Genomic DNA, 12,088 nt, shown 5'->3' on the forward strand with positions numbered 1-12,088 from the left:
CCCAAATATATAAATCTATATTAGTGGTGTTTCATTTTAATCATGGAAAAATGTGGATTTGGGGCTACTTTAAAAAAAAAAATCGGGGATTTTTTTTAAATCAGAGAAAACCAGTATCCCTGCTTATTACAAAGCATGGGGGCGGCTATCTGCTCAGTAGATGTGGCATGATTCTCAGTGGGAATTAAGCACCTGGTAGAATTTGCAGAAGCATCTATCTGCATGATTAAGGACCTAAATAACTACAAAAAATATGGTCCCACGATGCATAAGCACATGCCTAAATTTAAGCACACACATAGGCCCCCTGACATGAATGAGACTACATGTACTAACTATCAGGCTTAGGTATATCTGACCTGGGGTGTAGAAAAGGAATTCCCCACCGTTGCATAGGTTTGGTGCTTCTCTCCTTTTACTTCATGTTAAGCCTGCATGTTTGATGCCTTCTTTTTAATCAGTCTGAGTAGCTGCTTACCACCATCTTTTAAAATCAACCTTGATCTAGCTTCCTCTATAATCCTCCAATACCCATGGGATGCTTTTATAGTCTGTTGCAGCCAATTGATTGTTCTCTTTAACTTCCAAATTTCTATGGGATAGTCACAACATCCCACTTTAATGCCCGCTAATCCATTAAAAATACCCATGGAATAGCCTCTGTAATCCACTGTGCCTCAAGGATTGTTTGCTAGCTGTCTGCGTTTCCTGGAACATTCACAAAATGCTTATTTTGTATTTATGCAGACATGGCACCACTCCTCCAGGAACACTGCAGAACAGTGCCTTGCAACTATTGCGCTAGGCTGACTCCATTCCCTTCTGAAAAGCAGCCCCCTCTGGCATGAAACACGGCAGATGTTAGCAATGCACAACAATGGTGACAACTAGCTAAGGTCAAATAGTGGAAATACTTCATTTAAAATTGCTGTGGTAACTTAGGTCAGCATCAAGTTGAAAGTTGGCTGTTGCACTAAGGTTAACACCCATACTCCTGCAAATAGTGTCGGGGGGAAGGATGAGTCTATGTGAGGATGACTATGTCTCAGCTGAAAAACAGCCCTGCCAGCAGTACACTGCCCCCTGGTTCTATGCTGAGGAATTAGTTCAGTGTTTATATACAGAAAAGTGTGTCATGTTATGAAGCATTATTAACTCTGAGGCACTTAGCTGTTCCTGAAAGATCTTCTCTGCATATACCAAGTTGGCTCAGACCTCTCTTAGCTTATCAGATCTGAGAGGACGACAGCCAAAAGACAGTATGATTATAAACCTCAGGTGCTGTTTTGTGGCATCAGCCTTAATGACTCCATCACACCTTGTGCACTATCCTTGATACTTCACTGTGTGGTGGAGGTTGCTGGCTCTTAACATTTCATTTCTCATGAGAGACCTCTGACATTCCTCTTTATTAGATAAATAGTGCAAATTGAGAAATCTGATTGGATACTGGCCAGAAGTCATGCTCTAAACAAAGGCCAGCAGCACAGGTTGGAACTTGTATTTAGCTTCATCACATGGGGTCACACTGTGTCTTACCTGATGCAGTGTGGATAGATGAGAAGTGGGGCCTAGGAGATTATTCCCTCCTCCCACCCTTTACATGGGATTACACGCTCTCTCAATGCTTAAGATCTCAGCATTAGAGAACTTTAGCTTAGATAGTAGTGGTGGAAACCCTATGGGTGCAGGTAAAGGCAATGTAATAAACCCACATGCTACTGGAAATTGCACCCAACCTTAGAAAGCTAGGATAGTGCCCTTAGTCATTCTACCCCAGAAATGTGTTGTTAGTACTTGAGTGAAAGGAGAGTTTTCTTAGTTAGCTGCAGTAACAACTCCTTTTCTCTGCCTGTTGGCTCCAGCAACCAAAGGCAACATGGTATTTATTTGCTCATACTCATTCAACCAGGCAGTTAAATCAGGGTGAGAATGAGAACATCTTGGCTTTGGCCTTAACTCATAGAGTGGCTGTCCTCATCCTCCACCCAACAATATGAGACAATGGCTTAAAGCAACAGTCCAGTCATTGTTTTATCTGGTATTTAATTTAAGCTGTTTCTGCTTCTTACCCAGACCTGAGGAAAGACAATTTGTGCCCAAAAGCTTATCTAACATCTCTCTCAACTACTTAGTTGGTCCAATAAAAGACATTACCAAACCCTTGTTTCTCTCATATCTCCCAGATACTCATGGCAACTGCAGCTTTTCTTCTTCTTTTCATGTCCTTTCTGAGATTGATGACAGGTATTCAGGGTGCAATGTGAGCACTTCTGCTATGGCCGAACAACAACACTGCAATCCTACTACAGTCTAGCTCCATTGCATGATACACTGGTATCAGATTGCCCAGGTCCAGACTAGCAGAGCATGGATGTAAGAAGTGGCTTGCTAGGAAAACAGGATAGAACGTAAGAGGAATGCTGGTGAAAGGACTTTGATATCAACCTTTGTAAACATTTGATGTTTATGGATGTTGTACTGGGTACAACAGGCTTCTTGTCTGGTTGGCTTTTAGCTAAGGGAGACAATGGAAAAGAGATCTGTGAGTCATGAGAACACAGAGGGAATAAAGACACAGGTGATATGGGTTTGGGGCCCCTTTGGTGTGTATTTAAAGTTTGATTGGTCTGGAAAGATTTAAGCAGTGATTAAGTGACCCAGGTGAACTCATTGCTTCCACACAGCATCATAAATCAGAGAGATGCGGGTTAAAAACATTTCCACAAACATTTCATTTCTGATTTCCTGACATATGGTCACCTCTTCATGGTTCTCAAGCAATATTAACCCTTTCTGTTGCCCCCGGCCCTAAATACTAGACTATGAAACAAAAACAATCTGAAAATCAGTTGGAAGTTTCAAGCAGTTCTTTACTAATTCTGCTGCTCTGTTGCTTTTCCTGCCCGCTTCTCTGCTCAGGATGAGGGCTGTCTTTTAATAAAGATCTGCCTAGCACTAGCATGATGGAACCCTGGCCCTGATTGGACTTCCAGGCATATTTGTAATAGATAATAATTTAATAATCCCCTTTATTATAGTCGTCCCATATTTCAAAAACACTAAGACACTCCTGGGTGTCTGTTATTAGATGGGATGTATGGCATTTTGCAGTAATCAGAAGTTGTTATCCCATGCCCTGTAGATAAAGGAATAAGGTGTAAGATCTACATGGAATTGAATGGAACAGATTTTTTTCAGGTGGATTATGTTACAGCAGTGAAAGTGTAACTGTCAGCTCTCCATAACGGAGCTTCACCACTATTCCATCCACAACACTGACATAGCCTTTAGTCATTTATAACCTGATGCTGAATGTGAGTCAGACTCTATAATCCATGATTACCTATGGGATATCACCTGTAATCTATCAGTACCTGTCAGCAGTTTGTGTAACTCACTGGTAGTGAGTTATTCAATATCAAACTATGGCTTTAATGCATAAGAGCATATGCACACTGCCCTGGGGTTTGGCAGTCACAGTGGCTTGAGGAAATTGTTCTCTTTCTGCATGTGAAGAGCAAGCATATACTTTCAATCTATCCTACCTAGTATGCATGATTCTAGAAACCAGTGACAAGAAAGAACAAACATCAGGTTTTGGAAAGAGTGCATATAAAGTAAGTGCATGCATCTCTCCTGTAGCATGGCAGCAGCAGCTCCAAGATCAAAGTAGCTGCTGTCTCTGTACAAATATAATGTCTACATAAACTGAAAGGCACAAGTGCACAAGAAGAAAGGATCCCCAGTTTCATGGTGGCATATACTACAGATGAGGTGGGAAAGGAATACAAGTGCAGAGAGGAGCAGGAGGATAGATAGATGGCAAGCTTGCATCCCATTTATGCGTGCTGAACTCTGCCAGCCAATGCAGGGCCAGCGACCATTAGAGCTGTGGAAAATTTCAGCACCAGTTTTGTTTTGATGCTGTTTTGACCTGTTTTGAGGTTGCAACAGCAAAATCCAAGCAAAACAGATATGGCTTTGAAACTAAACGAGGCAATTTGAAACGTTTCGCTGTTTTGCTGCTGTTTCGACGTTTTGCCCATAGACCATAAGGTTGAAACAGCCTATAAGTTTGTCATTTCTGGCCATATTTGGATACAACTTGCAGAAATGGTAGCTCCTTCTGAGGGCATAAAGCATGCCAAGTTTCACAAAGATACGTGCAGGGGGGTTTGGGAAACTGCACCCCAAATTCTTGAGAGCCAAACTTGTGTCATGTATATATGTTAATCCACATCAGGGTCAAAACTGCAGGCATGCTAGCTCCTGCTGAGGCCACAAAGTCTGCCATGTTTCAAGGAGATAGGCACAGGGGGTTTGGAGAAACTGCACTGCAAAATCCTGAAAGTAAAACTCACGTCACGTGTTGTGTTACACCACAGTATAGTCAAAACTGCAGGCATGCTAGCCCCTGTGGAGACCACAAAGCCTGCCAAGTTTCAAGGAGATAGGTCCAGGGAGTTTGGGGAAACTGCACCTCAAGCTGCAGCCATGCAAAATTCATGACGTGGGTGATGCAGGGATTTTCAGTCCTGCTCCCTGATGAGAGGCAGCAGTTGCACAAGAACCCATGTCACGAGTTTTACCTGTGAGCAGCTAGGGGTGCAGGGCCCAGAACCCCTCTGCACCTATCTTCTCAACAGCTGGCAGACTTTGTGACCTCAGCAGGGGCTAGCAGGCCTGCAGCTTTCACCCTGCTGCGCCTCAACACACACAGAGTTACCCATGTCACGAGTTTTGCTTGTCCACAGCTTGAGGTGCAGTTTCCCCAAACTCCTGCACCTATCTCCTTGAAACTTGGCAGGCTTCATTGCCTTAGCAGGGGCTAGCATTCCTGCAGTTTTGACCCTGCTGTGGCTTAACATATACACGACATGAGTTTTGCTTTCATGATTTTGGGGTGCATTTTCCCCAAACCCCCTGCACGTATCTTCTTGAAACTTAGTAGGCTTTGTTGCCTCCATAGGGGCTAGCATACTTGCAGTTTTGGCCTCAATGTGTCTTAACACATACACAAGAGATAAGTTTTGCTTTCAGGGTTTTGGGGTGCAGTTTCTCTGAACTCCCTGCACCTGTCTCCTTGAACCTTGGCAGGCTTTGTGGCCTCAGCAGGGGCTAGCACGCCTGCAGTTTTGACCCTACAGTGGCTTAACACATACACAACGTGAGTTTTTCCCTCAGGACTTTATGGTGTAGTTTCTCCGAACTCCCTGCATCTATCTTCTTGAAACTTGGCATGCTTTATGCCTTCAGAAGGGTCTACCATTCTTACTAGTTTCATCCAAATCTGGCTAGAAATGACAACATTATAAGCTGTTTCAACCTTCCCCATTATATCCTATGAGCAAAACATGGACACAAGGTCGAAACGGCCAAAAGTTTCGACAGAACAAAGCAGAGCAGCCGTTTCAACTGGAAACAAAAGTTGGAACAAAGCACTGTTCTGTCGAAACATCAAAACGCTGTTCGAAACAGAGCGCTTCCGTTTCGCGCAGGCCTAGTGACCATGGCCTGACTCTGCACCATGTGCCATTGTTTTTTGTAGGTTCTCTGGCTCTTGAACACTAGGAGTAAAGACTGTGCTTATGGATGATCATACTGAACGGTTAAAGGAATGGCTATTTGTGCCTATATACACTTTCCAACTCTTAGGTCTAGGCACAGTTTTATTTTGTGCATTGGACCTCTGCTTCAAAGCATGGTGCCTAAAGAAAAGAGAGGATATCAGACAAAGGAACCTAACCAGAGGAAATTGGTTGAAGCAAAGCTGGCCTGAATAGGTAGGCTTCCAGGCAACTTCCAGTGCAGCTATGGATGGACTCTGACAGACTCGTGTGTGGAAGGTGTCCTATAGTCAGGATCCTTTGAGAAAGAAGACCCTGTTCTAGGTTAGAGTAGTGCTGAGAAATCTTCCTTGCTAGCTACGGGAGCCCAGCACCACATTTCCTTTCTCTCTGTGTGTGCATGTGTATGATGTATGCATGCATGCATGTGTGCATGACTGTTGCTATGACAGATTGCCATCCTGGGAAAGTGAAATCCTTTGGTCATCCCTGGGTTGAGTACAACACTGGCAGGGCTGCATTTCCCTATAGATGTGTGTTATTTTCTATCAGAAGGGAGAAGCTTCAGAGGACAAAAAAGGTGATCGGTCGTTACACACTCATTGTTGTGATACCAACAAAGGTCATTGTATATACGTCTTGCATGGAAGAGATGGGAGGTAATCAGTTTTGGGGATGGAAAAAAGTAAACAGTGGAGTCCCCTTGGGATTTGTTTTGGGACTGGTGCTGTTTCTAATAGCATGACATAACACCTGGGGCTGGGAGCTTAAAAATAATATTATAAGAATCAATAAAATTGAGTGTGGCAACATCGCAAACTTGTTCTCACAGTGGATGCTAGACAGTTGTCATTGAGTAATAATTTTTAGTCACTACTAAATAACATTTTAGCAGGATTTGTGTGAAAACCAAAAAAAAAAAAAATCTGGCTTTGAATTTTGAATTTTCCAGCCTCTGGCTTTGAATTTTGAATTTCCCAGCCTCCTCCCTTCCACATTTACTTGTCTGCGATGATAGGAAGTGAACTTTTTCACCTGGGAACAAATAGGCATGAACTTGCAATTTGTCTCCCCAAAGAACATCTTTCTTAATTTAAAAGATGCTGTTTGCTGGCGGAGGTGGCATAATTTCATTTGCTGCCCATTTGTGAATTATTTTTCCATGTGCAAACGTGTATAAAAACCGACCATTTTGTCCCAACTCAAAGACTACAATGCAAATATAGTGTGCCATTAATATTGAGCCTAATTCTTCCCCTTACTCTAACTGAGTAACTTTAGGGCCTGCCTATTGGAAAACCTTGACAGTTTTTAAAAATGCCCTTCTTCTTGTAACAATCCTGTATTTTTCATAGCATTGGAAGGGTTGTATTTATCTCCTACTCTGTTACATGTTATTTATCTTATTTATTTGTACCTTACTCATAACTAGACTGGTTAGTTTAATTTTTTCATTTATAGTAGTGGGACAAGGCTCTGAGGCTGAAGAGTCTGGAATCTAAATAGACAAGTCATGCAATGTATGAACTAAAAACCATTGGAACAGGGGAGGTGAAATGATTTCCTATAGCTTTACAGAAAGTATCCAGTACAGGAGCAGAGGCCAGAATTCCTGAGTCTACATCCAGTACCAACTGGACCTTATGCCTTCTTGCCAGCTCTGTGATACATATTCACTTCCTTCTTCTATGTGTGGGATGGAGAGTGGGGGAGGAACAAGTGTATCGATTGCCAATACCTTTCCCACCCAGTAGGTGCATCTACACAAGATGTTTACTGCACAATTAATTAATGAATTAACATCTCAGTGTCTATATGTGCACTAGGCCTGCGTGAAGCAGCTAGTATTTGCTTTGGATTCAGATTCGGCCAATTCAGGGGACAGTGATTCGATTTGGTGATTCAAATCATTGTCCCGAATCGATTCAACCAAATCTGATTTGGCAGTCACCAAATCTCTGAATCAGTCAGACCCGTGCCCCCCAGCCTGGCAATGGCTGCCCTGCCCACTCCAGCACTTGTTAAAAAAAAAGCCCCAAATCAGCAGGTGCTGCCAGGCCGGGGGGGGGAGGGGGTGGCAATCCCTTTAAGAAAAAAAAACATTCCTGCCGGTGATGGGCAAGGTGGTGATACCCACTGCCCCACCATGTGGGGGACTCTGCATGAGCCCCCCAAAGCCTTGAGGCTGCTGCAGGAGCAGTGAGTCCCCAGGCTTTTCTTGTTTGTTTTTTTTCTTAAAGGGCCAGACCTGGCCCAGGCAGGGCACCTATGTCGGGGCTAGGGGAGCAAGGGGGGTGTCGGGGGCTCATGGCAGAGCCCCCCCATGAAGTGTGGGGCCATGGGGGTCAGCAGGGATCACCCCCCTGCCCGACAGGACCCGGAGAGCACTGGGGCTTTTTTTTAAAGCACAGGGAGCTGGGGTGGACAGGGCACCTGTCGGGGGCTGGGGGAGTGGGGCGGGCCAGGGGGGCTGGAGGAGCAGGCGGGGGATGGGAGTTGGCAGGGGTCCCCCCATGGTCCCCTCCCTCAGCCCCCATCCTCCACCCCCTACTTCCCAGCTCGTAGTCGCCTGCAGGGCCCTGCTGCAGTCACCAGGGACTGCCTGAATCACCAAAGCTTTGAATCGATTTGGACCTTTTAATCGGTCCCCTGATTCAATTCAGATTTGGAGATTTGGATACCAAATCAGGCCGAATCTCCTCTGAATTGAATCACCACCCAAAGCTTCGCACCGCCCTGATGTGCACCCCTATTAGGTTGCACAAAACTACTAAACTTTGCAGCAGGGTAGGACTTGTAAATATAAGTCCTACCCTGCTGCAGAGCTTTTCATGTGCAGCAGTGAATATGTAAACACTGAGCCAGCTAGCCCCCATGCTGAAGCACCCTTGTATCCCAGCCAACCCCTCCGCGGCCTCAAGCTGGTCTGGCCACCAAGGTGCCCTGCCAGCTGGGGCTGCTGCAACCTGGCTCAATATGCTGCAGGCCAGGTGTGTATGCAAGCCATGTGCATGGGAGCTTCGGCAACAGCATGTGTAGATGTGCTCAGTCAGCATGAGGAAAAGAGCAAGGCTTCATCCATTTTTCTGTCTACTCTGGCATGAGGAGATAAAGTGGGCACTTATGCCCAGCTGTAAGTGACTTGCTCAGCAAGGTAAAGGAACCTTCAAGACATACTTAATAAACCTTCTAATTTTATAATTTGTGTGAAGGTCACAGGTTTCTCAAGCTGTTATGTCTACCAAGTGAGGGCCACACTCCACAGGTCTCAAGCCATTACAGAAATCTCCTACTTGTCACCCCAGTTCAGGCTTGTCATAGAAATTCTGGGGGTCTTGGCAAGCATGGTAAGCTAGAGATGGGCATTTGGCTGAACATGTAGGAGCTGAAGTGGCACTTTGTGGATCTTAAATACATCATTTTTCTTCCTTAGAGCAGGGATTTGGAAGTTAGGAGTCCTGGATTCTATTCATGACATTGACACTGAGTCACGATATGACTTCAGGCATGCAGATACCATGGTGATGAATGCAGCATAAAGCCTAGACGGATAGACTATAGTAGAGAGGCCGAGCATTTGACAGCTGCTTGTGTACAGGCATTGTCACTGTTTTACCCTTCTAAAGTCACTCAGTTTCCTTTGGTGTTTTAATGGGTCTTTCATGCCACAGCAGGGGAGAGAAATATATTTTTACATTGGAAAATTGTGTTTGTAAAATGACAAAAACCAACAACGTGTGGGGCTGGAGGGAGACAAAAGGTAGACGTCTCAGTGGCAGGGTCTCTGAGGGAAAGCAGCATATACTGAATAGCAAAATAGACTGGGGGTGAAAGGGGCAGTTTTGTAGCCAGTGGCATACAAGAGATTGAGGTGGCTAGTGTCTGGGTGTCTTTGACTTCTTAACCTGAATGAGTAGACTCCCATTTAGAGCTGGGTTGACCGAGACAGCCTTCATCACAAGTCTTGAGTCATGTCTTAAACTCACATCTCTAGAACTATACTGAGATATTTTAGCCACTTTCATACTTAGTTCCTCCAGCACACAAGACTAGAAGCCAGGCTTTCTGAGTCCTGGTCATGGCTCTGCTGCAGACATGCCGTGTAGCCTCAGGCAAATCTCTGTTTTCTCTCCTACTTTTTTCCCCCGGCTTTCAACTTCAGGGCAAGAACAGTGTCTTGCTATATGTATGTGCATCCCCTAGCACAAGAGGACCCTGATCTTTGCTAGTACTTTTAATAAAAATAATAAGACACTTGCAAAGGAAAGACATTTCCCTACTAAGGCTTTTAACCAGCTGCCTATATTTTTTAAAGTCCAGCAATTCAAAGTGAATGTTACTTCCTGCTGCAGAATGTCCAACAAGTTCTGAGTCAGAAAGAGAAGGGAAAAAATGATGCACTGCCTCGTTAAGGAGATTTGCATAGGAGGTTCTAATTAGAGTTGATATTGATTCTGATGTTTTAAGTGTTATTCATATTCCATTAAAGGATAATGCTGTCTAATCTGTAGGCAGAGGGTCTCTGTAACAGTACACCCAATCACAAGGGAGCCTTAATGACACTACTTTTCTACTTCTGGTAACACATAATTAAAATATCATTTCATTTCCAGTTCATACGTTTCCCCCTGTTTGCTAATTATTATTTTTTTAGTCATTGCATGATTATCTGTAAATATTTCAGCACTTGGATCTGCTAATGAATCGATGGAAAAGTTAATGCTTTGTGTGGCAAAATTTGCTGCTGCTCCATTTCTTATATCAGGCAGCAAGTCTGCTTATTGCAGGGAGCAGACACAGTCACTCACTGGAAGAGACACAGGATGAGGATATGCCCCGGGTTGGCAGGGACAGGCCTGGATTCATAGGCCAGTCCTGACTGATTGGTGAAAAGTCCAAGAAGCAGAGGCAGAAGCAGGGGGGCAGGGCCGTGGGGCACAGTTTGGTGTGGAGGTGAAGCAGCGCAGTGTGCCAGATAGGCAGGTCTGCACTGCACTGCTGCTGCTGTGCAGGAGCAACACAGGTAGACTGGAGCAGTGCCCAGCCCCCCCTCCCACATCTGCCTCCAGCCGCTACTCAGGTAGAGCTGGGCCCAGCATGTACCATGCCAATCTGCCTCCCCCCGGACTGAGCTCTGCACCTCTTGCCACCTGCCTCTGCCCACAGCAGCGTCACTAACACTGGGGAGTGGGGAAAGCAGTGTCCCAGATCTCCTTAAAAATAATATGGTCACCCTAAGAATGAGAGACTAGGATGCCTTTGGAATAAGGCCCACTCAGAGGGATTCAGGGTTGAGGTAGACAAAAATGAAAACTAAAACCCTAGGTCTCTAACTTCCCTTAAACTAGATTCCCGTCTCTTATAGGAGTTCTCCCTTTACTGGCTGCGGTAGTAGGTCTTTCTTTTTTTCCCCTCTGTAGACCCAGGTAATACTAGCATGCATGCAGTACTTTATAATTGCAGTGTGCACAGAGAGCATATCATTATTGTCCAAAAAACTGCATCTTGAAATCTTGTAGGTAGGGAGTTGTTATTGTAAATTACTCAGAGCCAAGATGATTTCTATGTATAGCAGTGAGGCATGTGAGTGTTAAGAGAGGGGCATTTTGCAGCCTTTGGAGGGCTGTGTTCTTTTTCACATGCCCGTTACATGTATTTCAGTTGGACATGGGTTCTGCAGTGGGCATCATTTGGCCATTGAACCTTTGGGATAAAAGAATATTCCAGTCCTTCAGTGAACATGTTCAAAGATATCCACACAGTTCATTGGCTGTTGGGGTGTGTGGGACCAAGCTGGTACCTATTACCAGGTAGATTAGGATGAAGCAGGTAGAGTTGGATAAGTAATTGAAATGCAATTCTGTTTTGAGAAATAAATGTAAAATGGTATCTTCTTGCTCTGTGCATGTCCAGTCATACCAACCAACACAGGTTTTTTAAAATGGTTTTGCCATTGCAGAGCCCACCTAGTGCAGAGGGAGTAAGCTGGAGTCTCTCCTGTCTTGTACATCACTAGCAGACTTGTTTATTATGTTCTGGTTAGGTGGCCAATCAGTGCCTTATACAAGCTCTCTGAAAGTAATGGGCTGTGCTGGTATCACTGAGGGCATTACTGGACATTACCTGTAGAAATGATATTACTGGCTATGATGCTCAAGAAGGAAAAAATCCAGCTTAGCGCTCAGTCTTAGGGTTAGTGTGCAAGGTAGGAGTCAACCCTCCCCCACCCTTTTGCTCTTGACAGTTAAGCTCTCGTGATATGGAGATGCTTGAGAGTCAACAAACCTGGAATGCGCACAGTGTGTTGTCTATAAATGTATTTCTGAGTAAGCGCTGAAATGGGTGGCTGAGTGGCTGAGCTCTCAGATTGCTTTAACCTTGTTCTTTTGCATTTCAGGTAACCCTGTCACTGTGGGAATGAGCATTCATATCTCCAGTATTGACCAGATTTCAGAAGTCAACATGGTAAGTCTAAAGTACAATAGAGCAAACAGCAACATGTTTATTCATCTTTTGGG

General features: G+C 44.5%; 1 protein-coding gene across 2 annotated transcripts in view; it reads left to right on the forward strand.

Annotated features, from left to right (window-relative positions):
* LOC149858317 (gamma-aminobutyric acid receptor subunit beta-4) overlaps positions 1-12,088 on the forward strand; it is a 125,458-nt gene that overhangs the window by 28,631 nt on the left and 84,739 nt on the right. For both annotated transcript variants that reach the window (XM_090059578.1, XM_090059579.1), the window contains exon 3: positions 11,968-12,035. In XM_090059578.1, coding sequence (XP_089915704.1) covers positions 11,968-12,035 — 68 coding nt within the window. The remainder of the gene's footprint in view (positions 1-11,967; positions 12,036-12,088) is intronic.

The sequence above is a fragment of the Crocodylus siamensis genome, chromosome 8 (genome assembly GCF_052110815.1).
Source record: "Crocodylus siamensis isolate JL-2025a chromosome 8, ASM5211081v1, whole genome shotgun sequence".
In the NCBI taxonomy this organism is placed as follows: Eukaryota; Metazoa; Chordata; order Crocodylia; family Crocodylidae; genus Crocodylus; species Crocodylus siamensis.